The sequence below is a fragment of the Zonotrichia leucophrys genome, chromosome 4 (assembly GCF_028769735.1).
Source record: "Zonotrichia leucophrys gambelii isolate GWCS_2022_RI chromosome 4, RI_Zleu_2.0, whole genome shotgun sequence".
In the NCBI taxonomy this organism is placed as follows: Eukaryota; Metazoa; Chordata; class Aves; order Passeriformes; family Passerellidae; genus Zonotrichia; species Zonotrichia leucophrys.
Genome location: NC_088173.1, coordinates 27,170,003 through 27,196,540, shown reverse-complemented (window position 1 = coordinate 27,196,540; position 26,538 = coordinate 27,170,003). Strand labels below are relative to the sequence as shown.

General features: G+C 40.7%; 1 protein-coding gene across 2 annotated transcripts in view; it reads right to left on the bottom strand.

Moving 5' to 3' along the window:
• Positions 1-585: 585 nt before the first annotated feature.
• The window catches only part of TET2 (tet methylcytosine dioxygenase 2), a 71,196-nt gene continuing 45,243 nt past the window's right edge, over positions 586-26,538 (bottom strand). Inside the window, exons 2-10 of one of the 2 annotated variants that reach the window (XM_064710912.1) lie at positions 21,257-24,629; positions 18,974-19,064; positions 15,418-15,511; positions 14,099-14,307; positions 13,140-13,290; positions 10,895-10,984; positions 8,264-8,401; positions 6,553-6,913; positions 586-5,311 (exon numbers count right to left, since the gene is read on the bottom strand). In XM_064710912.1, coding sequence (XP_064566982.1) covers positions 3,894-5,311; positions 6,553-6,913; positions 8,264-8,401; positions 10,895-10,984; positions 13,140-13,290; positions 14,099-14,307; positions 15,418-15,511; positions 18,974-19,064; positions 21,257-24,629 — 5,925 coding nt within the window. In that variant the 3' untranslated portion in view covers positions 586-3,893. The remainder of the gene's footprint in view (positions 5,312-6,552; positions 6,914-8,263; positions 8,402-10,894; positions 10,985-13,139; positions 13,291-14,098; positions 14,308-15,417; positions 15,512-18,973; positions 19,065-21,256; positions 24,630-26,538) is intronic. The other variant, XM_064710913.1, reaches the window with a different exon arrangement.

Genomic DNA, 26,538 nt, shown 5'->3' with positions numbered 1-26,538 from the left:
TCTTGGTGACAAAATTTTTCCTAACATCCAATCTAGTCCTCCCCTGGAACAATACTATTTGTTGGAGCCTCCCACCATTTGAGAGTGATTTGAAATAAAGTAGAAAAATGCTTAGCCAGGTACAGCTGAATACCCCAAACAAATGAATGCTTAGAGTCTCCCCCTTGTCCTGCCTCTGCTAGGTGTGCATTTGTGGCTGTTACTTGAGCAGTGAAGGCACTGGCACAGTGAATATGCCATATTCATTTGTGTACACAAACACCAATGGAAAAACTGCAGTGAAGCTCTACTGTCTCTTCCTGCCCATAAAAATGCCTCCCTCCTTCCCTGTAAACACAGATTTTATGGAGCAGTAGCCTGGCCTCAGCAGCCTGTGTCCCAGCCTGTTAGAAGTAAGAGTCAAAGCAGAACTAGGAATAAATGTGATGTCTAGGTTTCCTGTTTTGAAGTCCCTAGTGATACACTTTGTTTGAGCATTATGCCTGCTTTGTTGTTAGCTGGCAAAAATGACAAGGAAAGACAAGTTTCTGCAAGACAGACTTAGAGTGCATTAAATAAATATAAATTTTATTAAAAACACCCACATCTCAGCGTTATCAGGAATGATATAATAATAAACAGCTTTCAAATAACCTGCATTACATTACAATACTTACAGTATTTATAACCATCCTTGGATTCTTTTTATAGACATACCAAACATCTCATGAAAATGAATGAAACTAAAGTAAAAAAAAAAAAGTAGAACATAAGCATAGAAAATGCACACAGAAGTTCATTACCTTAGTGTCAAACTGCTAAAGTTTCCTACACAAGTTAACCACTAGCTTTAGAAGTGAACTTCATACTGCTGTGCGTCAATCAAGATGAAAAATTCATTCAAGTAAAGTTGACAACTCTCAGAAGCATCTTCAAGTATGGCTATAATCGACCTGATAATCCTATACAAGCAACTCTGTCTGCTTTGTCATTCGTTCCAACTGAGGCAGGGTCCTGTACACCAAAAATTGCAGCTCGGGTATTTACAATACAAAACTGATTCTCCAACTAAGCTTCCTGCTCCTGCTGCCAGCAGTTTGGCAAATGACGGTGCATGGCATATTAACCAAACATCTACTATGGATTACATGAATTAGATAGGATTAAAAAAAAATCACCAAAAGATGAAGATATATAATGATTTACTTAATCTGACATAGAACCATCATTTTTTTTTCCCAAAAAGGCAAAACTTTTGTTTCAATGAGTGGATAAAGTCACAGACTGAGAAAACCCAAAATTGCTGTAATAAATATTTGACCATTAAACCCAAAGGCCTCCTTTGATTTACTTGAGTTAGGTTGTGATTCTGTTGTATAGAATTTTTTTTGACCAAACATAATCTTACAGTATATTGCACAAGATATAGCTGGGACATGGAGGTTTGCATGTTTAGGGAAGCCCTTGTACTGACTGTACCTTTTTATATTTTATTTTATTAATTACAGTATCCAAGAAGCCTTGTTTAGAGAGTGACTTGAACAACTCTAGCAAACAGTCACTTGCCAAACCCCTGCCTTACATTTTTCCCTTTAATCAGCTCAGTGCATTCTACTTTCTTTTTGTTTAATAATTTGAAACAGTCAAAACATTCTAAATCTCTTAAACACTTCTGTTACAATAAAAAGAGCTAACAAATTTACAAAATTAGTTTTAGTTACACAATACATATACAAGAAAAATAAGAAAAGGGATTCAAAAGAAAAACATTAAATCCCTGAAAAAAGAAACAAAACAAAAACAAAAAACCCAAGAATAATATATTTAACCTACAACAGCTTTACATACACACAGGTGACACGTTGGCATAGGAGAACATGAGCTGAAATATCCCTGAATTTTTAGAACCAAAAAAAAAAAAAAAAGTTGAAGTTCAAGTTATACTTGCTAAAATGTCAAGTATTGAGAGTTTTTTGTTTAGGTTTTTTTTTGTTTGTTTGTTTTTTTCAAAGGCTGTTGGGGGAAAAAGATGGTATACAATATATAAACTTTCACACTCAGTTCAATATCCTATTGCCAAACTAGTGTTGAGGTATATGACAAGTAGGAACATCACTCAAACCTTTTAATGTATTTTTAGCTCACATTATGATATATTTGTAGCAGGCTGAGTAGCACCATGATGTGAATTCAGCTCAAAACCCAAATATATATAGATTTAATATTTTTACAGTACTAAAATACTAAAGCATTGCGTTAAAAAAAGTTTTGTTTACAATTTAATTTACTATACAACTCTCCTGCTTTTTAAATTTTTTTAATAGAAATTAATGATTTAAAACCACCACAGCAAGCCAGCTGCCTATTTTTTTTTTTCTATGAATCAACGGAATCGCACAGAACTAACCCTGTTTCATTCATCTTGTGTAGGCATCGGTCTGCTCAGTCTTTCTGGAAAAGAGGCCACTTGCACCGAGAAATGACTTGCACCACAATGTACATAATTATCAACACAAAAGCAGTTCTGCCATTCCATAGTGGGAGCGCACAGATCTCTAGAAACAGCAGAAGCCCAAGCTAACTAGGTGTAGTCTGTTGCATGCTGCTAATTATTACCTGTGGTTAATATAAAATTCTTTCCTTAAAACTGTACATATTTGAGCAATGAACTTGTCATAATAATTGTAGAAAACAGTTTACAGTATAGCTGTGTGAGATGAGCACCAGAAAAAAATGTGTTTTGTGTACTAAAGTATTCCCTTATATCCAGTAAGCCCCATTTTTACCATAACTGACTGTATTAAAAATGGATATGTAGCCCACTAGCTGATGCATGGCTAAACCAAAAGTATTTAAAAGCTTTTTTAGTTTAAAAAAATTATCTTTGCATTTTTAAAATCAAAGTAAACTCTTCTTTTTTTTTTTTAATGTCTTAGTACCTTAGCATTGTTCAAGTTGCCAAGCTTAGGTAGACAAAGTGCTTTTGAAACACTATTTAAAAAAAAATATCTCTCTATTTTATTGTCCTTTTCTAGGACTTGACTGGATGAGCAAAATCCAGAGGTCTTTGTAATTCCCATATGTTAAAAAGTAAGCTTATTTTAACACCAGGTAACTTCAATACATACATGAACGAAAAGGTCCTCCCTGTTGCTGAAGAACATTTGACTACATCATTGACATTTTGTTATAAAGGCATTAACTGTTTCACTGATAAAATAAAGACACCATTCTCTTGGATAGCACCATGGTTTTAGAATATTCAAACAAATTCAGTGTTTTGCTGTCTATTTGTCTTATCTACTTTGTTAAATAAAATCAAAATACTATTAAGATTACAGTAAAAACTGCATGTTAAAAAGCCATAATTCCAGTATTTCAGTACATCATAGATTCAGCACCAGATGTTATTTTAAGATTCCTGCAGTTGTAATACTACAGTATTATTTTTAGGGTTGTTTTTGCTCCTGTTCCATGACTATGCAAACTTGATGACATTAAAAGTGGCCACAGATGTGAAAAACTGTAAGAAAAAAAAATCCATTTGCAGATTATCTCTTTCAGTAATAGAGCCAGTGTTTTCCAATGTAAATTGTGAAACACTTTTTTGTTTTGTTCTCTCTGTTTTTCTTTCCTTTTATTTTCTTCTTCTGTTTGTAATTTTTTTTTTTTTTTTTTTTTTGCATAGGATGCTTTGGTCTGTTTCCTACGTGCCATCTGTGACCACTTAAAAATCAGTGGAAAACAAGTGCTCTAGTGAGATTTACCTCTTTTTGCTGGTGTGCCGAGGCTTTTTCCACTGATGAGCTCTGTAAAAACACTGTTTTCTTCTCCACCCTTGCCTTCCACGAAACCTAAAGCACCACTACCCTAGCGACAAGGTGTTTTTTCAAATGAGGTAACCAGTCAAGGTGTCAGATGTATCGGTTGTAAGGCCCTGTAACCCGTGTAAAGGCATATGGAGATGTGGTGACGGTGGAGTCCGTGGTGACCGACAGTGTCCTTTGTGCCAGGGACTTGATGAAGCGCAGGTACGTTGGCTCAGAGGGCTCGTGGGGCTCCACGGGCTCCCGCTTGGCTTTTTTGCCATAGGATTTCTGAGGCACGTAGTCTGGGCCGTACTTCTCGCATTCCTCTTCTTTCTCTCTTGCTTTCTCAGCCATCTTCGCCTCCCACAGAGCCAGACCATGTTTTGGCTCATTCATGCTCTTGTGCTGGTAAAATACAAGGGATATTCTGGTGGGATGGTTCCTGTTGGGATTTTTTAAGGGAGTCGTTGCGTGGAGCTCGCGTTTTGCACACTCTATGAGAATTGACCCATGAGATGGAGCAACTGCCACTCCTCCAATTTCTGGATCCAGAAAGTTCTGCTCACTATCTGACCAGACTTCATCGGGATCCTCTGCTTTTTCTGGATTCAGCACGTCAGTTTTATCTAAACCACCCTGGGGAGTAGTCCTGTCATGGTTTTGACCTGGAAGCATGTTAGACAAACCATTAACTGCGTGTGAAATAATTTCATTATCCTTATTTTGGAGATGCAGTGAATTAGGGGGACCACTAAACATAGTTGGAGCAGAATGGTAGTCATGTGATAAATGTGGAGGGGGTTGCATGTGATGATGTTCACCTGTTTTACTCATGGAGGCATAATCCATGCTTGGATTACTCAGATTAGATTTTAACCTTGAGGCAACCTCCATAAAATGGCCATTGGCCTCATGGGTTGAGTAAGGGGAAAATGACCCTACGTGGTGTAAATTTGGTCTTCTGGTGCAATTACTGAAGGAGTCTATCTGCATATTTTGGTTTCCATAATTCAAGTACTTGGGACCAAAACTCTGGTTATTCCCAAACCTATGCTGGTATAATGTTTGAATGGGTGGTAGACTTAGTTTAGACATATGGTCTTGGCTCTGGCAACTATACAAGTCCATGTGCTGATGCTGGGAGGAGTAGGAGCCCAAGTAAGAGGGGCAGTTGTCCATAGCTATGTTTCCATTGCATTGGTAGGGGGGATATTGGTTATTTTGACTTAAAGATCCTGAATAAGGGTTCATGGGACTGGAAGAATTCAAATAAGACCCCGCAGACTGTGATGAGGTTGGATAGAGGTTCACGGGATTGGACCCTCCATATGGATCTGAAGTGTATGAAGAGTTTGGATAAGCATTGGCTGGATTAGGCAACCTTCCATAGAGATTTGCAGAACCTGAACCCGAGTAAGAGTTAATGGGATTTGATTGAGGGTTGTTAGGGAGAGAGCGCTGTGGATGTTGCTGCTGCTGCTGCTGCTGTTGTTGTGTGGCTGGTCCTGAAAGACGTAAAAGATCTGTAGATGTAAAAAGGAAAAAACAAACAACCACACAACAAACAGGCTTTTTAAAAAAAGGCCCCAAACCAACCAACCACCCAACAAATTACATACTTCATATGAAATTTCTAAGAAAAGTAGATTCATTAACAGACACTCCCTTTCTCATATCTCAAACGCCATCCTTTAAGAAGCTGAATAAATACTAAGGCTACTCTTCCTTTTTGGCATGTGTCCAACAAGATCAGATGCTAGTGGCAGTGGGGAAAAGAGGACAGTGCAGTCTGTTCAGAGTCCCATGCACAAAATCCAAAGAGTTGAATCGTCTTTTAAGTAGCCCATGAAATGGAGCATCAAAGTGCTCCCAAACAGCCGTGCACAAAGTGACTTTCTTTTCCCCAAGAATAAATAATGCTTCTCATCTACATGAATAGAACTGACTCCAGGAAATGTCCCTAGTTAAAACCAACATTCACTGGTAGACAGAGCAGCACAGTAATAAGTGAGATTAACTGAAGACATGAGAGCAAAAATAACATTCATTAAAGTGCAATGGCATCATTTAATGGTCACAACCCTTGCCTGGGTCATGGGACAGCTGACTTCTATTCATAGGTATTTCAGTGACCTTCTGGGTGGCCCTAGATGTATCACTTTTTTCCTCTCTACGAAAACTGCTGCAACAATAAAATAGGTCTGATAACTCCTTTGCTCAGGACTCTCAAATCTGCTGCTGAGAACTGCCATAAACTCTTACTCCGCTGTGGAAAGCCTGCTTTGCTTTTGGTCTTGAGGCAGAGGGTATAAATAGTGGTAAAGAGGTTATGCTTGTATCTCCTGAAATCAGGAGGTGCTCTGTAACAGTGGCAGACATTGAGTGATGTGTAAGTCATTCTTTGGCAGCAACACCACAACTTCTCTTCATGGCTTCTAGCTCTACTAGTCCTTTAAACATAACTTTACAATATGCTGGATGGCAAGCAGAGTTTGTTTCTAGATTTCTACAAGTGTTAATTATCCAACAGTAAAGGATTTCTCATTGCAACTTTTTTTTTTTTATTTTTTCTTCTCTGGAGTTGTACCACATTTGGCACTCTAGTATTTATATAATGTTGATATTCGCTTTCAATAAATCTCTTGCCTTTTTACTTCATTACATTCTTGGGCTGAAAATAATGGTTTTCTTGAGGCTGATTATAACTGGCCCTGATTTGTAGGATGCTTACCACTGCTGACCCCACTCAGATTCCTGTGTTTACCTGCCAGCTGCTTTGCATGACCCGCTGCTTCAGAGGTGCCTTGCTTGTTGCGTGCTGCAGCAGACTTCTCTCTCTCAGCTTTGCTAGACCCATTCTCCAAGGAGGCAAGCTTTTCTGCAGCTGCTTTCTTTGCTTCCAGCTTCCTTTGCCGACAGGTCTTCACAGGCTCTGCTAACATCCGTACTTTTCGTCGAAAGGATGTAAGGACCTGGATGCTGCCATTCCTCTTCTTCTCCTCCTGGCCCTCAGTGCTTCCAAATTCATCCACATCAGAGACTTTGTATAGCGGGAGCACGTGGAGCTGCTCATCTTCAGGTGTTTGGCCAATTTCACGATTGTCTTCTCTAGTCAGTGTGCAAACCTGTTAGGAAAGTGTATTAGAGATCTGAAACTCTACCTCTGCATTGTGCCCTGACACTATCAGCGCTGGCATCTGGCAATCTCTTTGTAAACTGTAAGTTTCTGTGCAATTTTTGCATATCACCACAAGCCTGCAAATGTAATTTCTTCCATTACTTTGTTGGACAGTGTTAAAAGAAAGAGAAGGTGTATAGATATCTATTACTTTTACTTGTGCTCAAATTAACAGTAGAGTTAGGGAGAAACCTCATGTGGAATAAACTCTGTGATCCATTGTACCACTGCTTAGAGAGCTTAAGCAGTGGAATTTGGGACTTGGTACTCACCTGAAGATTCTTTCACTACAATACATGAGGTACCTACCTATTAGAGAGAGTGTGCAATATAGCACACTGGTGCTGTACTTCACACCCCCTTCACAGTGCAACTGTAGTGTTAATAACAAGATTTAGGGGAGTTACTGCAGCGAGCCTGTTGTATTAGTTCTAGCTAGAACAGGTATTGGGAGGATCTTTGTGGAAACAGGTGCTGATAGGGATGTGTTCTGCAAAATAATTGTCCCAGCTTTGGGAAGAAAGCTCAGCTGGAAATGTACATTAGGGGTGATTAACTTGTGAGTTAAGTCAGACCCTGGAAACATTCAGGAAAACCCAGGAAAAATTCAGTTTGAGTTAAAAAGTTAGATACTCTCTTTGGTCATAATAAGAGCTGCACTGTGAATCTAGGGAGCTGCTTCTAATTACAGCCTTAAGAGTATTCTTTCCTATGTTTGGCCCCACTGTTTTATTACAGAAATAATCCAATACACATTCAAAACCAGCTTGCTTTTCTAGTGTCTTCTACAGAACTTCTGCTGTACCTACCAGAAATCAGAACTGAGGAGAGTCAAGGGTACATGGACTAGCAGACTTTCTGCTCATCCAAAGCAGGAATAAAATCCAAATTTTCCAAAACTCTCTCTCAGAAATAAGTTATTTGTTTCTACTTTTATTTTATTAGAAGATATAATCCAAAGTTGTTAGAAAAAGAAGGATTTCAGGAGGATAAATAGGACCCATTTTGTGCCAGGACCACTGAAACAGCATTTCAGTGCTGCTGGGACCTTCTTTCCATTGTCTCCACCATTTCTCTTCTACCAGGTCTGTGTTAAACCTTTCTTTAATGCACTGTAAGTCTCATTCATGTGAAAGAAAAATGTATAGGGGGTAGTAACTTAGCTCAGTTACTGCCTAATTTTTTTTTTTTTACTTATCTGCATTATGCAATATAAATTTAAACAGAGAGGAGATAATGAATGAAAGCCAGGAGCTGAGTGCTGGAGAGAGGAGGCTGCTACACATCCCAGACTTACCAGAGTACTCCCGTTTTGCATATTGTGCAAGTCCCTGTGAGCATGAGCACAGAAGTCGAGGCAGGCAGTGACCCCAGAGAATGGGCGACCTTCCTTCAGCCCCAGGCGGCACTCGGGGGCTCTGTGTTCGTACTCGATCTGCAGAGACAGGACAGGGTTCACTGCGTGCTCCACAAGGGCACAAGGAATGCTCTGCTGTGGCTAAGGGCAAGTCTCACTCATGCCTTGGAGGTGACAACAAACACATCTTGAAAGCAAATAAACTACAGCAATTAGATGGCTGGTTTGTATCCATGCTTCATTCCTTGCTGCTTTGTTCCCTAGTACCTTCAGTCTCTGGCATGATGGTGAAATTAGTCACTAATACTTTTCTTTGTGTATTACTCTGCCAGGGGTTGGTATTTTTACATGACAAATGCAGTGCATGGTTTCCGTGACTGGCACTCTGAGAGTGATATGTTTGTGTAGACTGGAAGTATACCAAGCTATTAAGGGAAAGTGGCTTTACAAAACTGACTCCAGAATGATTTAATGAAAAACAATAATTTGCTTTTTGATTTGTAATATTTTGGCATGCTAAACATGTATTTCATTAGCTTAAGTACAAATCTAAACCACCCTGACTAAAAAGAGAGAGAATTCAGTCAAGACAGTTCTTTGTACCCATGCAGTCATTATTAAGGAGCTTTACAAAGAACTCAAAAATGCATTAACACACCCTACACAAAAAGAAAGGATTTTGTAATGGAAGATAAAGCCTTAGAAAAATGATGGTTTCATATTTTATTTCAAAAATTAAAAATGAAACCACATTTATAGAATGCTTTTCTGAAATTCCTGAGCCTTTCAAGTGAATGCATGGAACATCTACACTTAACGGAACTTAATGGATCCCTTTTTAAGTTAAGGTCAAATTAGATGCTTTGCCAAGTCTTCATTCAAAATCACTAAAAATATGTCTAGTTTGCTCACAGACATTTATTTTTCAAATCTGGATTATTTACTTCCCTGGAATCTGAAAACAAGACCAGAAAAACCCTTGAAAACTGTGTAAACTTCTTTGGAATTAAATGTGAGCAGTCTGAAATGTTAGTCAGACTATAATTGTCTGATCAAACTATATGGGTTTAGCTGCTCTCCGAAATGTTCTGTTTGGTCCAGTTGGGAAACAGTCCTTTTCCAGTTCTTGGTTGTAATCCAGAAGTGGTCCAGATTTGGATTAGAATAAATCTGGGCATATGAAATGTGGTTTTAGTGCTTTTTTTTTGGTTTTAGAACCTTTTACAATATCATACAAATTAGAACTCAATCATGTCCCTTTAAAGCCACTGGCAGTAGCTCAAGTACAGTTTCCCCACAAATACAAGGTCTACATGAAACTCCTGAAATAAGCCAAGCTATACATATGCCTTATTACAGAAGGTAAAAATTGAAACTTGTAAAAGCATGTATTTTCAACAAATGTTGGGCAGCACCACAGCTTACTCGAAGAAAAGTTCTTAAGTGAATTTTTGTGGGAAAAGAAATGCAGCCCAAGCAAAGAAACAATTTATTGTTCACCACCTCATTTTTCTTTTCTTTCTCTTCTTATTTTGTCTTGCAGAATGTCTCCCAGATATTTGGACAGATAACCACAGCTAGTGGGCACATAGCCACAGTTTTCTCCATAATGAGTCTCCAAACATTATCAGATCAGGTAAGTGAAACTGGGTAAGTCTGCACTGAGTCTGCTTACCCTGTCTAGCTGCTACTAAGTACACAGTAAAGGAATGAATTTTACAGCAGATAATAATGTACAGTTTTTTGTTAATTGACTGTTTCTGTTAAAGCTGAGAATCTGTCTTGTGCTGGTTGTACCGTGCTGTCAATAGAAAAGCAGGGTGATGTCACAGTGTGCGGTAGATGCTGAAAGTTTGGGGACTCAAGTTCTGTGAATGTTCCTAACAGTAGTAAACCTGAGCAACGAAAATAAGGTTAACAGTTACATGTTTGCAAGTGGTGTGCTGTCAAATTTTGGTGTAACTATCTGAAAGATATTTTGTAATGAAATGTAGATGAGACACAGCCACAGTGGGAAACTCTTCAGAGCTCTGAAAGTGTCTGAGAACAGATCCCTTCGTGCAAGAAGGCTGGTGCAGGCACTTGAGTCCATACACAGGACTGAGTGTATTAAAATATAGAACTTCACTTTAACAGCATGTTTACAAAGGGCGTTTTGGTGAAAACTAAATTCATCTGCTTCTTAAGAGAGCAGAACTGAAACTGTGGCTTCAGGACTTGAGTACAAACAGTTGCCAATTTCATGCCATATACACAGCAGCGCTGTTGGTTTGGATGGTAATTCATGCTAAATCAAGAAATTTGTATTTTGGAGCTGAAGAGTGAAATAATTTTATCGTGTTGATGTAGCTGAAAAGGTTAATTCTATTTAGTGGACCAAATCCTGCTAGTTTTACTTGTGAGAGCATTTAAAGTGACATTGTTCATTTCTATTTGTCTTCATGCTGATATCAAAGAAATGTTAGCACAAAATGTATGTGATGGTTTGGTGCAAGGCTGAAGCATTGGGAAGTATGTTAAAAACCAGGTTATTTCCATGACTGCTCATATTCCTTTTTTCCCCCATCATACCTGGTTGTTATATGCATCGGGTGCAAGCTTCTTGTAGGTAGGTGCCATCAGGGTTGACAGATTCTGCAAATGGGATTCTAGTTTTTCTTCCTGTTAGAGATGAAACAGGATTCAATGACACTTCCATGCTGTACATCTGGGATCCAACAAGTTGGGGTCTTTACACAATTGTGTGTAAGGACTGTTGTGTAAAGGCATGAATCAGTATCACTGGTGTTTCAAAGGAGATTCATAGACAGTGACTGTTGTGGATCTCCTTTTAATTTCTTTGTTCTAAGGCCTTTAAAGGAATAGAGCAGTTATAGCAGTGTAGTGGAAAACCTGCAGTAGAACACCATATACTGTACTCCTAATTCGTTTTATATTCTTCAACATGCATATGTTTTAGATCTAAGTGTGATAATACTCATTATTTTCCTTTTTGGAGTTGTGGAAATATAATACTCTTCAGAAAGCTTGAGAGAAATAACATCAGAATGATCCAAGTAATATGGCTAATTTAAGGGGTTTGCACATTGCGATGACAACACTTTGACATACTGAAATATTTTTATATGCAGAAATTTCAAAGTATTTAAATATTGCAGCCTTCAAAAACCTTCCAATCCTTAAGCAATGAATGGATGTGTCTAGTAATTGGTGATATGGAGGTGGGAATGACCACACTTCCTTTTTTCTCTAAATTGCACACTGTCAAAATAAAGCAATAAAAATAAAATCTAAAACATACTCCAGAGTTGTTTACCATCATATAAGGATGAGAATCCCAAATTCAAAACCTCACTTGTATGAGGTTTATCATATCTTTAATTTTAAATGCACACAGAATGGTGGCATACTGGAATGGCATATTTGTTTTTAGGAGTTTTTGTGTTGAAGGAAGATGTGAAGAGCTGGGAAAAAACAGGTTTCAGAGAGGAATGCATTTGGTGTGTTGACAGTTTGCATTCCCTACTATGAGACAATATCTTAGTTTGGTTTGACATGAAATTGTCAAAAAATATCTTGCTGTGACCTTGTGCCTGCTGCCAGAATGTGGAGCTTTTGTATGGCCTGTAGGTTAGCATTTGTTAGTGTATTTTCTAGTTTTTATTGGTGAGGATTCTGTTTGTGCTGCCTGTAAACTGTGTCTGTGCTATGGAACCCAATCCCTGGTCTGGATGCATGCTTTGGCTGCCCCTAACTTTGGGACCAGGACTGGAGGGTAAAGCCCTCTTTCCTGCATAAATCTGGCTTTCCTAGGAAGTAAATCTAAGAATGCAAGTTGAAAGAGTGCCGTGGTGTGCTCTGGCCAGGTATCATCTTAGAAATGTAGGTAGTTTAGGATTGCAGACTATGATAAAGAAGGCTTTGTGCCACAGCGTGTATGGAGGAGAGCTATTCTGTAGTTCTTGGTGCTGTAGAAGAGCAGCGGGCAGGAAAACCTGTATGTTAGTTATGATGGTATTCTGAACAGTGCACTCTTTTCAGCACAGGCTGTAGGATGTGGAATTATCTGTCTCTCTGATTATGACAGAGTAATGCTTGGGTTTGTGTAAGACATCAGAATACAGTGAAACTAGCATGCCAGTGCACAAGCAAGGGACTAAATTGGCACATCCTTGCCAGAAAGCAGACTAGGCCACTGGAGCTTCACATGACTTGCTGGAGGTGTCCAGGAGTCACTGCAGTCATAGCTTCAGGGTATCTTGTGTCCAGGCTAAGGTCAATGTTTATTACTCTGGCTCGTTTTAAACATTCACCAGTTTGTTGTAACACAGAGCCCAGTCTGGAAACATTCAGTGGGGCAGGACTGTATGTAGAATGAGTCTTCCTATCCTCTTCTTTCTATTGTCATCTCAGAGTTTCATCATGTTTGTCTCCATTGAACCAGTCCGCTCTGGTTTCCAGTTGCAGTGTTATGTGCCATTAGCTGGTAACCCTTCCATTGTGCCACTGGGGAATGCTCAGTTGCAGGCCTAATACAGCCAGAATTATTCAGGCCATGCCTTCTCCTCTAATTGCAGAAGCCTGCAAACATGGTTTCAAGTCTCAGGGCTTTTACCAGCTGTCAGAATTTGGACAGTCAATTCAGCTGGCTCAGTGACTGGAATCAATTGGTTTTGACTGGCAGTTATTTAATTACCCTACATGTACAGCACTCAGGGAGGCCTCAGGCCCTGCTCTCTTGTACTCTATCTCTATTTACAGAGTGACAGAAAACATTTCTTTGCAAATCAAGCTCATTTCAGAAATGGATACCAACCTCTTTTGGGTCATCCCCCATCAGCTTAAACTTTCTTGGAATCTTGCTTCTGGCAAACTTACAACCATTGTAGTACATGCTCCAGGAGCAACCAAAGGAAAATGAAGCACCACAAGTTTCAGGGTCCAGCCCTTGGCATGCACAAGTCCGTCTAAAAGATAAGAGAACACAGCTGTTAGCAGCAGGCAGGTCCCCCTGTGGTGCTCTGGCAGTGGCCATCAGCATTCTGCCAGTGCTCCAGGGAATCAGCAGTGTGTATAATCTCCCACCAGTAAATAATGTAGAATTGCAAGAGGGAGACATACACATCATAACAGAAGAATTTATCAGAGTGAATAATTTCCTGGCTACAAAGCAGGGTCTTTGGGGGTTCTACACTTGTGTGAGAAACATGGCTTTGCTTGGGTGAGGGTAAGTTTGTGTGGTGCCTTGTTAGGTACTGATATTCATAGTGCCACATGGCCTTGTGCTGACAGCCCTGCAGGAATGTGGGAGCCCTCTGTCAGGGGCTAAGCAATAATGCCTGAAATATGACTCTACCCATGAAGCCAAAGTAACATACAGTGATAGCTGTGGTAATTTTGGTCTAAATGTTCTTGTCTCTCAGAAAGGCATGGGAAAGACATACAGTGCAATTTCTTTAAATTCAGGCTGGTCTGTGTCAGCTTACACAAGTATGCTTTAGTGCACCCAGCTTTTATTTCAATGTTGAGGTATCAGCTATCCTGGCTCCTGCTGAGATATCTTCTTTTAAATATACTGAGATGCTTCACAACTCTGAGAAAATGTTTTTCCCTATTTATAAGAATGTTTACTTTGGGTTTCCTACAAAGTTTGTGGGTTTCCAAACCGCATGAAACAGCTGGGAAGGTAGATGTTTCAGGGTAGCAGCATGAGTAGAGGAGCTGGGTCTGAAGATGGAGCTGCAGGTTTGGTGAGCACAGCCCTGCTGCACTTACTCCTCGTTGAGGGCGCAGCGCCGGTTGGTGAGCGTGCCGTACTTGCGCAGGGTGTCGGTGAGCTCCGAGTAGAGCCTGTCGGCCAGGCTGGTCGGGATCCCCTCCCAGACCAGGATGAGAATGACGATGACGGCCGTCTCACACGTGTGCCCCGCTCGCTCGCGCACCAGGCACAGCAGCTTCTCCTCCTGACTGCTTCTGCGGACTACCTGCATGTACAGCAACAAACACCCCAGAGCCCCAACACAAACGATGCCATTCTTAATGTGAAGAGCAAGAGAGAGGGAAACCTCAGCATTACTGTGCGTCTGGGGAGCTTACTTCTGCTTGTATCCTCCTCTTTGCTTCTGGCAGTTCAGTCTGTTTTTCTCACTGTGATATGGCAGGGCTACTCTTTGTTGAACGCTCTTTGTGTTTAATGAAGCTGTCTCTAAGAGGGTGACTGATGGCATGGAAAGCTGTGGTGGTGGAAACCAGCTTTGTAAAAGCAGGATTCCTCTCCTGAATCTGTGTTGGGAGTGTGGCCCAGGTTGATTGGTGAGCACGAGGAAGTGAGCAGTGAGGTGTCTCCCTGCACAGAGCTGGGTAGTGGACACCTGTCTTAGGGCACAAAGCATGCAGGCAAAGGCAGGCAGTAAGGAAGGGACTAAATAACTGGACAAGGGAGCTCTCTCCCCTTCCCTTCCAAACTTAACCAGCTATACTCATAACCAGCCTCACAGTTTTGTGACCTCCTCTTATTACATACAAATATTACAGTGCTAAGAGGAAAGCAGTAGATGTTTTTCAAATAAATGTGTCCTTCCAGTAGCATAAGCACTGAGAAGCTTTTCCTAAAAAGGGTGCAGTCTGGCATGCATAAAAACTACAATGCATTCGTTTTTCCTCATGCTATCTTTCCCCAGCAATCCCAACCACTCAGTAATTTGTTCCAAAGTATGACAGTGTTTGCTGAGAGGATGTCCTAACACCTCTCTCAAGCTGGGAGGTGGTTTTAAAGACATAACAGTGGTGCACTTACTGGACTTATTTGTAGGCTAAAATTAAACAGCAGTGAAAATGTCAGGTGGTGCAAAACTTTAAGCAAACATGCTCTTTTTCTTAGGTTTTCATACCTTTGAATTAAATGTTATTCTTGCTATTCTCCATGCAACAAGTCAATGGAGTGAGAGAAGGGTGGCAGCAGGCTACAGGCACCCCATATTACTGCTGCTGCTGAGCTATTTGAAGTTTCCTAGTGTCAGTTAACAGGACATGTCACTGCTGTCAGCCACATGAACCATCATACCGAACTACATTAATTTGTTTACATCACTTACCCATTTAGCAATTGGACATCCTTGTGAACTTTTGCCTTCTTTCCCAGTGTAGACAACCCTTTCAATCCTTATAGCTTTACCCTTCTGTCCAAATCTTAAACAAAACAAAAACATGTACAGTAAGCAGATTCATGTGGTTCTGTGTGAACACTGAAAAGATGGAGCACATTTGCCGGTCTTATCTTAGAAAAATAAGCACTATGAATTACAGGGAAAGATGTGCAATGGGTTTGTCTTAATGATTTTATTACAGTGGTGGAATGATACATTAAGAAAGGCAAATGTCTTTAATACATCCCAGATGGGTAAAAATTATCAGCATCACATTATTATTACCAAATATTTTAGACATTTCTTTAGAGCATTTGTTATAGATGACATTTTAAAAAGTGAAATTTTTTCAAAAAAGAAGTCTCCTTATTTTGGTGAAGAATTTTATATTTTTATTTTAATTTCTGGGTTGAAGTTATTTCTGTGAAATGTGCATAATTAAATTGTCAGGGAACAGCTGGCATGTAACAGTCACTTTATTAATTTTCTGTGCTTGTTTCTGGCTTAGTGTGAATCAGTTAAGTCAGGATTAATTTGCTCCATATCTATTTTTTTTACTTTATAATCCTCTCATAAATTGTTACTTATTTACTTCTACTCGACTTCTGTACTCCAGACAGGATCACAAGGTGCCTCAAACAACACTATTTGTGTGCCTATTTGCAGCCAAGGTGGGCAAGCTCAGCTCTTGCTGAAGTGTTCAAACAAGGGGATTACACTCTCAAGGCAGGATCTAGCTCCATATTCAAGCAGTGCTGTTGCCAGAGCAAAAAGGATCCACTTTCCAGGTGGAGATATGTGGCAAATGCCACGTGAAGGCTATTTTGACTCAATAAAAAAGGTGCTGGATGTGTTGAGCCAGTTCCAGGCATTTCTCTGGGATTGCCTACCTGCTGAGCCCAGGAGCACACAGTGGCCTCAGTGTTACAGACTGAGCCACCCTGGCCACTTGGCTGCTCCTTGGGCACTGGGCAAACTGCACTTCCATCACCATTTCTGGAATTCTGCCACTCTCACTGCTGTTAACTTTTAATAGCCAAGTGTGGGGACTGTCTAAATCAGTCTCCTTATTCTTTGCCTTTACCAGCAGAGTAATCAAGGTATATTCCTGTTATGCAGCCATTTAGTGATTCCTTAAGGACTTTTGACCCTTTTTTCTCTTATTTTGGCACTAAAATCTTGGTGGTATATTTAAGGGCCAGTATCTGTATTTAAACTTTTGTCCTGTAAAGGAAATGAAAAATGATTATTTTTAGATGTGATCTCATAGTGAAGTTTCAGTGGCACAGGAAATTATACAAACAAAATGAAGTTGTACTACACATGTTCTGCAGGCAACTTTAGGTCACTTTTTCCTGCTTAAGCTTGGATAATAGTATTTATTTTTTTCTTTAATTAAAAACATTCAAAAAAACATTTTTAAATCTTAATATTTTCTATCAGTTTTCTAATCTGGTTGCAGGACAATTGTGTGGATACCTCTGTAGAAATATGTTGGCCATTACACACTGGAAATTAAATGGACTTCGTCCCAAGTTTTTTCAACTGTCAGAAAGGAATTAGTGCCTGATGTTTGTCATGCTTGCTTTCAGGCCAAAGCTGATTGGCTTTAAAACTAGAGCAAATCTCACTGAGCAAAAGTAGGAATTGGAAGAAGGAAGAGGTAAAATGTCTGTATCTGCTATGGATTCTGCAAGAAATTAGTTTTGGCATAGCTAAAATATTAAGTGTAAGTCTAAATCCAAATCCTGTCTTCTTTAGCAGTGCTGATACCTTACCAGTCAATCCATATGCATAGGAAGCCAGGTTAAAAGTGCTTGAGTTGTGATTAATGTCACCAACTGAACGTATATGCTTGAGAGTATCTTTATAGTGAAAGGTTTGGGGTTTTTTTACTTAGGGATACAAAATTAACTAATGAGTTCTGGAGTTCTTCAGTCAGAGAATTTCGTAGTTCATACCGTACAGTTGAACACTAGCCATTGCTCAATTGGCTGCTGCTATACTCTGCTGAACCTGGCTGATTAGTTGCACTTTGGCTATGGTATCTCCTAATTTCCTTCTACCAACATGAAATGAAATTAGATTAAAAAAGAAAAAAGGTAAGGTCAATATTAAGAGTGAAAAATTACTTTCCAATGTAAAAAAACAGAAAAAATGTCATCTCTCTAATTGACATTACAACATGAATGCCTTTCCTCTTTTATTTATTATTTGTAAATACTAAAGAACCAGTTGTGAGAGCTCTGGAGATAACAGATGGTAAAGAATTTCTTCAGAGAATCAGTGTTCACTTCCTTCCCAGAAGGAAGCTGATTTATGTAGTTTACATGCACTCAAGCTGCTCCCAAGCTGAAAATTACTGGGGCAAACCAGTAGCCATAAGAGTCACAGGGAAAGAGGTGCTAAGAAAGAGAAAACACTTTAAGTTTTAATCTGAAGGATTTAATAGGCTACAAGTGCCCCATGGTTGTGCAGCGATGAACACAAGCTAACAGACCTTGCTAAGAAATGGTGCTCCTTAGCTCAGACCCAGCACTACAATAATGCCCACCTGCTTTTTTGAAGCTTCAGCTGAAACTAGCTGGAGCTTCACTGCTATTGTGGAGTCCAGATTTCTAAGGTACCAACAAATCAAACTCTCATCTGTCTCTGATTTAACTGAATAGTTTTTCTTTTGCCTCTTTGTTCAGGGGGGAACTGAATTCCCAGATACCTCTAAAAATCTGGTCGTTATTGGCTACAAGCAATGCAGAATTCACAGTGCAGAAGTCACTTTTGTGATAGCTTTTAATTTGTGTATCTTAGGTAGGCTGGTGAGGTTTGTGCTTACTCATCTTTTTAAACAGCACATATCATATATCTTTTCTGTGCCTTTAAAAATTCCTGGTTTGGTTAGCATTGATGTAATAAATGCACCACATGATGCAACATGATGAGAGGGGATTGTCCATAATCAAGATAAGACTGGGTTTGCGCAATACTCCAAGGCAGGGAAATGTTTTCTCACAACACTACTTATCGATTTTTGGGCTAAAATCCCATCCAGCAATGTCGTGGCACTCCTCTGGACATGAATGAATGAGATCTAAACATTTAGTAATTTTGTGAGGGGAAACATGCTGAAATTTGGTATTCTGCTCCTTATCCTCCTTCTCTGCTGGCATTCTCCTAGCCGGAGGGAGCACCAGCTCCATGCCTGTCTTTGCAGCCCCTGCCAGCCGCCTTGCTTGGCAGGCTGGGGAGAACTTGTTCCGGCTTGGGTTTGCTGGCATGTGTGTGCCAGGGCCCAGCCCGTGCCAGCCAGCAGGCTGTTAGCCCTGTCAAATATTGTGACTCTCTGCTGAATAGCAGGGTGCGTAATGTTGGCAACGCTGGAGTAGCTGAGCCTACAAGTAATTACTTGATTTGCAGTTGTTTATTTCTTTATGTGCAAAAGCTGGAAAAATTCTGACATCCACAAAAGGATAAAAGTTAATCTGCTCTGTGCCTTTGCACTAATTACCTTTCTTCCATGATTTCTCTAATAGCTGCCACATTAGGACCGGCTCCTAGATGGGTATAGAAGGGACCTTCATCTTTTTCAATAATTTGCTCTGTTTAAAACAAAATAAAGGTTATTACTTTGAAGCTCAGTTTTTTCATGTACAATGTCTCAAAGCTTACCTCTAGCTTGTTAGAAGACTGCTGCATAGGCTGGGGTCAGTTTTCAAACACTTGTGTCTCAGGTATTTGCCCACACAGTTTGTACTAAACATGCACAGCAACGGCCAATCCTGCAAACAGCTGTGAATGGGACTATGTGCTTTTCCCTAGCACAAACACTTATTCCACACCTCAGGCTCTACACTGACGTTCAAATTGGCATTTTCCTGTTATCAGCAAACAATTGTTTCTCCTTCTCCCACTTCCTCCTCTCCCAGTATATAGAAAGGAGGATAAATGGGATAACAGTGGTAAATATTGATGTTAGGGAGCTGTATTGTACTTGTTTTTTACAGTGCAGGAACTTAGAGCTTGAAAAACTGGCCACTAAGGTTACACAGAGAATTCCTGCCACCCACGAAAAGACTGCAAAATGACCCCTCCCCTCCTCGAGTTTGCTGAAAAAAATCATGCCCAAGGCCTGGTAAAAACCCTTGTATGCCAAGAATGTGGCCTCAGTTTTCTGTGTGTAGGTAGGACCATATCAGCAGTCACAACACATGCTGTATGTTTGGTTTGATACCAGGAAGCAGGCTTCAGCTGTGTGAAAGAAATGGGCAGGCCCTGCTTGGGGTCAGGAGATGGTGGAGCTGTGCTGGCTGATGTCTGAATGCTGACTTGATGCTTTCTGCCATGCTAACTCCACAGGCTGGATGGGTGGTGCTGCTCTTGACAGCCAGCCTCTGGAAGCACGATGAAGGCATGGTATAAATATGAATGTGCCAGTGGGGAATGGCTTAATTTAATCTTCTTAAGGACAATATTGATTAGAAAGAGCAATAAACCTATAGATTATGCTGTGGCACTGGGTTCTTCAGAGAGAGTTCCATACTCCTATATTTCCTGCTGTCTGCTAGGGCTGAAGAATTAAAATGGCAATGAAGGATAAGTTCTTAAGTTTGCTTAGTGGTTTCAGTAGGAAAAAAAAAAGTGAGGATAAGGAAATAAGTGCCAGAAAAACTTGTGGTAACTATATGGAAGAAACAATATTTTAAAACCCCAAAAAAATGACAACTGTGTTTTCAAAAAAACCTTATCTTTTGAAGGTTGTTTCTTATCAAACAAGGAAGAGCAAGGAACTGGCTTCCAGAGTTCTTCCTGGGAGCTCTAGATATACACTACTTCCTAGTTTTGTTCCCACATATCACCTCTGAGACACAGCCCCAACATTCAAAAAAGCAAAAAGGTCCATTTTGCATTTTGGAAAATTGATTCTACTTTCCTCTTTTATAGTCGATACAAAATCCTAGTAACTGAAACAGTAACAAGGATTTTTATTTTCTTCTTCTCATTTTGGTGCAGAAGCTTTTGTCTCAGCCTGAATAGTTTATGCAGTAGAGCCTGAAAGTGCCTGTTACACTTGGCTATGTGCAGTGTCAGTACTGTATGAAAGCTTGGGCCAGGGCCCATGCCTGTCACTCTGCTTCCCTCTGCTCTATTTTTCCAGCTCTTAGAGATAGGGTTTGCCATCAAGCAACAACAAGAGTCTCCCCACTGCTTTTTTTGGTGCTGCTTGTGTAGCTTCTCTATGAAACTATGGGTTTCTTTAGCCTTACAGGAGACAAATGCCTGAAAAGAAGGATAAACTCTTGCAACAAGTGAGGAATAATCTGACATCTGTTTTTTCTTATGCTTTACTAGGGGAAACTTCAACAATTTCACTGTTCGAGCAAAAAAACTGTCCACAAGGCTCAAGAAGTTTTGGACCAGGGTAGTTTTTTTAAAAGCTGTATCTAACCTTGACAAATAAATTAGGTCATAAAGTTATGACCTATTTTTTATCAGTATGTTGTTGTTACATGTCTGCTGCTCAAGGAGAATGGATCTGAAGCCACAAGCATTGTGACTGAAAAATCAAATATGATTTTATGAAATAATGATAAAGGGGCCTTGTGTAGGGTTGGTAAGTGGAGTGGGCATAAGTGTGTAAAATCCCAGTTTTATAAGTCTTCACTAATTACTGTTCTTTAAAAACCCCCAAAAAATATTCCAACAAAAACATCCAGCTAACTCTGTGATCCCAGCTTGAAGGCTCATTTCCTTCCTGTGAACTATTACGTTTTTAGTACATCTCAGCACTTACCAACACAGTTGCAAGATGGGAAATCATACTGGGTTTTGGCAGGCGTGTCCAATAAATTTTTTACAGGCGTATCCAATAACTTGGAAGGTGAGTCTAAAAAATTATTGAGAACAGTTCCAGCTGTTCTTTTGGTCGGGGTTTTCTCAGCAGACAAGTTTGCTTGCTGATCTAAGATTGGGGTTTGAGTGTCAAAATCTGCAGCACTGGTATTTCGTGAGAGGATGGTAATAGGGCCTGCTGTTTCAACCTTCACATGTTTGGGTGATTTGAGAGTAAAAGTCTTATGATCAAACAGTGATTTGACCTGTATCTGTTTTAACTGCTGCTCCATTGTCTCAATTATGCTCTTTTGTTGCGTGTTCTCGCAGCCAAAGTGCTGATTCTCTTGTTTAATTGTTTTTTTCCACGTTTTGTTTTCCAGCTGCCCAGCTGATGGGCGCATGCAGACATTAGACTTTGTGCCAGCCTCAATTTTTATAGGCTTGCGTGCTGCACTGGGACCAATCTCTGTTTTGGGTTGCTGGTATGCTTGTTGCTCCTGTTTTTGCAAAAGATGCCACCGCAGAGCAGCATGCTTTTGAAAATCCTTAGGGGTCTGGGACTGCAAATGACAGCCTCTCTGCTCTTGGGCGTGGGGGGCAGTTTGGCCATGTGGTAAGTACTGCTGAGGGATCTGTGGAGCTTGTTTGCTTGGGAGGTCTTGGTTCAGACTAGCACCATAGCCCTGTGAGGGCTGGAGGGGTGGCAGCTGCAGAACTGAGGCTTGTTGTGTCTGTTGTTCTTGTTCTTGAAAACAGTGATTCACATCTTGCTTTGCGGTCAAGTTATTTGAAAAATACTGCACGTGCTGCAAGTCCTGCATTTTATTGGCTCCAAAGTGTTCCATATTTGCGGCGTTCCCTTTCTTCTCGGAACTCAGGTGTCTGTTGTTTGGGCAAGGGTGCTGGAGACTGGCATTTGCCTTCTGAGTGTAAAGGGGAGCTTTGTTGTTCATGGTCTGTACCTGCTCCAGGCCTAGCTGAGGGTTAGGCAGTGGGAATGCAGCTGATTTAGCATACTTACTCCCAGTTTGGAAACATTCATCTGCTTTAAGTTGATTGAAGGACGTCCTGTCTAAAGGCTGCTCAGCATTACTTTGGGGGTGGGGTACAGCTTGGGGCAGGTCTTTAGTTTTCATTTGTGGAGCCTGCTGCTGGTTTGGGGTTAGCTGTGGACTGCATGGCAGTTGCACTGGATGTACCTGTTTTTGCAGCATCTGTTGCAAGATGTGTGAATGCAGGAATTGCCCGTTTTCCCCTGGTTGGGGATTCAAGTGCTGCTGTTTCAAGGGGGCCCCTAAAGGCTGTTCAGCTTGTTCTGATCTTGGCTGGAAATGGAGCTGCTGTGGAGGGTGTTGCTGCACTTGGGACTTGAGAAGGGAATCCACCTTTGTAAGCTGTGACTGCGATGAGTGTTTCTGGAACGGCAGCTGCTGGTCAGCTGGGGGATGCGGCTGCAGCTGGGAGCTCTCGCTTTTGTACAGTGGAGGAAATTGTTCCTGTTGCATTATCATCTGGCTCTGGGCCTGTCCTGAAGGCCCCTTTAATGAATCAGGACTTCCAGCATACTGTTTTGTATAAACTGTTTGGGCTGTGCTTGCCTGGTACTGAAGAATAGACCGCAATAATGCTTCGCTGGGCTTCTGGGGAGGCTCTCCCTGGCGGAACTGGGTGGAAACCAGTTCTATCCAGGCTGGTTTTGAATAATGTTGAGCCTGTTGTACAGGCTCTTTCACTTGGTCCTTTTCTTTGTCAGGAGGAGTCTCAGGTTCTCTCTGTCCTGGGAAATGCTGATAGTGTTGTTGCAACTCACCCCCACTTCTGTGTGCATGCAGGTTTTGGAGGGGAGATTCTGACGCCAGCGTCTCTCCTTCGGGGCGCTGCGGAATCGAGGCGGCCACAGCAGCTTGCGGGTTGCTTTCACTGACATCTTGTGACATTTGTGCCTGTTGCAGAAGGCTCTGCTGAGGTTGAAGTTGTTGTTGGCTGAGGCTGGGACTTTCTGACATTGGTCCCTCCTGTTGCCCTTCATTTTTTATCTCCCCAGGAAGAGTTTCATCACACCTATTGTCATAGGAGTGGTGTCCTTCTCGCACCGCGGCAGACAGTGCACTGTTCATTTCTGGAGCAGGAGCAGTAGAGGAATCTTTGTGAAACATTGAGTTCTGTGTAAAGAAAGCACCATTATTTTCTGCTTGCTCAGAGTACCTTTCCAGAGCAGTGCTCTGAGCTTGCAGGTTACTGCTGGAACTTAGAGAGAGGTCTTGGTTGAGAATCTGCCCTACGCTTCCATGAATATTACTGTTTCCTACAGGTAACTGGTGAGTATCATAGCCTGGAATCTGTTGCTGTAGCTGTAGATCTGGTTTCTGAAGTGAACAGCTACCTGGTGGTTTACTGGAATCTTTTGTGTTGTAGACCTCAGTAACCACCACAGCTGGCACTTGAGGCAGCTCAGAGTTTGAGGTCTGTGGGGAAGTGATCTGCCCTGAGGTATGGGATGAATATGTTGTCTCATAGGACAACTCATTAGTATCCTGACTGGTAATGGCATTGATATGAGATGTGTTCTTCTGCATTGCTATGGAAACATGTTCTGGATAATATTGAGACAGTGTTTTCTCCAGGAGTTCACCATGCATGCTTTCCATGGAAGAGGCAGAAACTGTAGCACCATTAGGCATTGGCACTGCCTTGTTCTTAAGTAGTAAGACAATGTCCTTGTTATGGCAATGAATATTTTCCTGCTCCTGCTCATCCTGAATCAGAAGGTCATGAGGGTTTTCTGAACCAACGCTGTTGTATCTTGTAGACGGTATCAAATCTGAAACTTCGTTTTCTTGTCTTTTAAAACTCTCAGATTTCTTCTCACTGTAACAATTGGAGACACTTGGTTTTTCACTATTGTCCTCTGGCTCAGGTTTTTCTCCATTTATCTCTTTATCTTGTTTCACTTTCTTGCTCTCATGAAGTCCATACAGAGAGGGCTCACTAAAAGTGCGTTTGATCCCACCATTTTGCATATATTTGGAATATACTTTCTTTTCTTGTAAAAGGTCTGGGCTAACACGATTGTTTGGACTTCCCTTCGGGTGGGGCACTCCAAAGTTGCTTTTATTGAATAGTGGCTTGTGGTCTCCATTTACTTCTACTTCAGACCTCTCTGTTGCTGGACTCCCGTTCTGTACCTTCACTGCAGAAGGCTCTGCCTGGCAGACGTGAGAAGACTGTGGTATTAGAAATGGACTCAATCTATTGCCGTCAACATGGTTGGTTCTGTCCTGTTCCATCTGGCCTGCTCTGAGGCCATCCACAAGGCTACACTCTGAACGTATCTGAAAGAGAAAAGAAACAGGAGAGAATCCAAGTCAGTTTTAGTTTTCATTGAAGGACAGCCAGTAACTGGCAATTCCTGCAGCACTCAAGCACCCTTTGCCCTGACAGCGTGAGCCTGCAAGCACACCCGAGGGGTGTTTCCCTATCCTAGTGCTTCTTGCAGGTCTCCCTTTTTCTTAAAGGTTTGTTCTTGAAGATAAAAAGAGAGTAAAAATACGGAGTGACTTCCTTACCCCCATTTAACACACAAGAAGATATTTTACCAGAAGAAATCTCTTGTAATGGTGTAAAAACTATTCTCTGCTTTTGAATGATTTGCACAGACTCCTCTGTCATCACATTTTGCCCTTGGTAAGGCAGAAAGTCACGTTGAAACCGTGGTTCCCAGACTTGATGCTAATCCTGTAATTTGATCAAGTGTGCCAAACCTCTTTTGTCTGACTTGAAGGAGTATTGCCACCAAGTTTCCAATTAGAGGGGAAAACTTTTTTTTCCTGTCCGCAGCTGCCTGACAGGGTCTTTTAAAACTGGCATTCCTGAAGACCATGCAAGTGGCACAGTACACAAGACAAAGCTATACTTGACTGCTGTCCATGAGAACTCTTACAGTTCATCAGCAGATCAATAAAGTTGACAGAAATAGAGTGATTTTTGAAAGGTTTGATGGAAATACTTTTTTTCAGGTATCAATATCCTTTCAGATTTACATATAGACATCAAGCATGGCTTAAACCATGCTTTGGGTTTTGAATTGAGCTCTGCAGCTATGGAGTTAGGATTTTTTCTTCTTTGTTGTAATGGGAAATCCCATTTTCTCATATACTCTTTACTTCCAAAGTGAAGTTTTTAGCTGTATAAAAGGACTGACAATGTGCAGTGAGCAAATTCCATACAATGACAAGCTAATCCTGTTCACATGCATCTTCCCAGAATTCACAGACCCAGTTAACATAGATAAAGCCCTTGTTTGACTCTGCTTGTAATTTATTCTTTGTTGGTTTATGGTTCTCAACCAGTCACAAATGACAGAAGGCAGACTGACAGTGGGTCTTACAGATTTGAAGTTGCACAGAGAAAATTTGGATATATGCCTGTCTGTTCTGAAGCTTTTAGTTTTGGTTTGCATAAAGGAGAATCTGAAGGATTCTCCATTACCAGGTCAGCTCTGCTTGGCCTGCAGAGTCAGGAGAAGCATGACATGTGGCTGGTATTGCCACTATGTCAGAAGAACTATTATACTGAAAAAATTCTCCCATCATGGTTGCTCTGGTTATGTATTTATCCTACATTAATATTTTTATGTTATTAAAATTTAATTTTAAATGTTATTTAAATGTTATTTGTATAGTTTTCAGTGCAGTATTGCCTTACTCAGTTTAGTAATGTGATTCTAAAATGCTTTTAGAAGTTATATTAATTCATTAAATACATTGCATCCAGCAGAATTCTCTCTGCTTGCAGCTCTGATTTCAGTAGCAGTACAATTCAAATGCACACTTTCACCAGCAAGCACCTATATGATAACTTGTATTCATTTCCTCTGATTGCCAAACTTTTTAGATTTACTTTTGACCTCCTGAAGTTTTTTTTTTTTTTCTTCCTTTACTCAATTTATGGGGTTTTTTCTATAACAGAAGTGGAGAAGTTCTTGCTGCGAGTGATGATACTTTAAAAAAGAATTTTTGCATGGAAAGCTAAGAGCAGGAAGATGGAGAAATATGTTTGTCTGTCTTGCCTGGGTTTTTTTAACATGGTAGTGTAGGCTTATTCCCTTCTAGAGGTATTTCCCACCCTAGCTTTATAGTACCACAAGACATGAGCCTTTGCAGCTTTCCCAGGGAGATGATGTTCCATGCTTAGCAGAAAGCTGTGTGAAAAGGATTCCTCTGATGTGTCATTCTAGGCCAG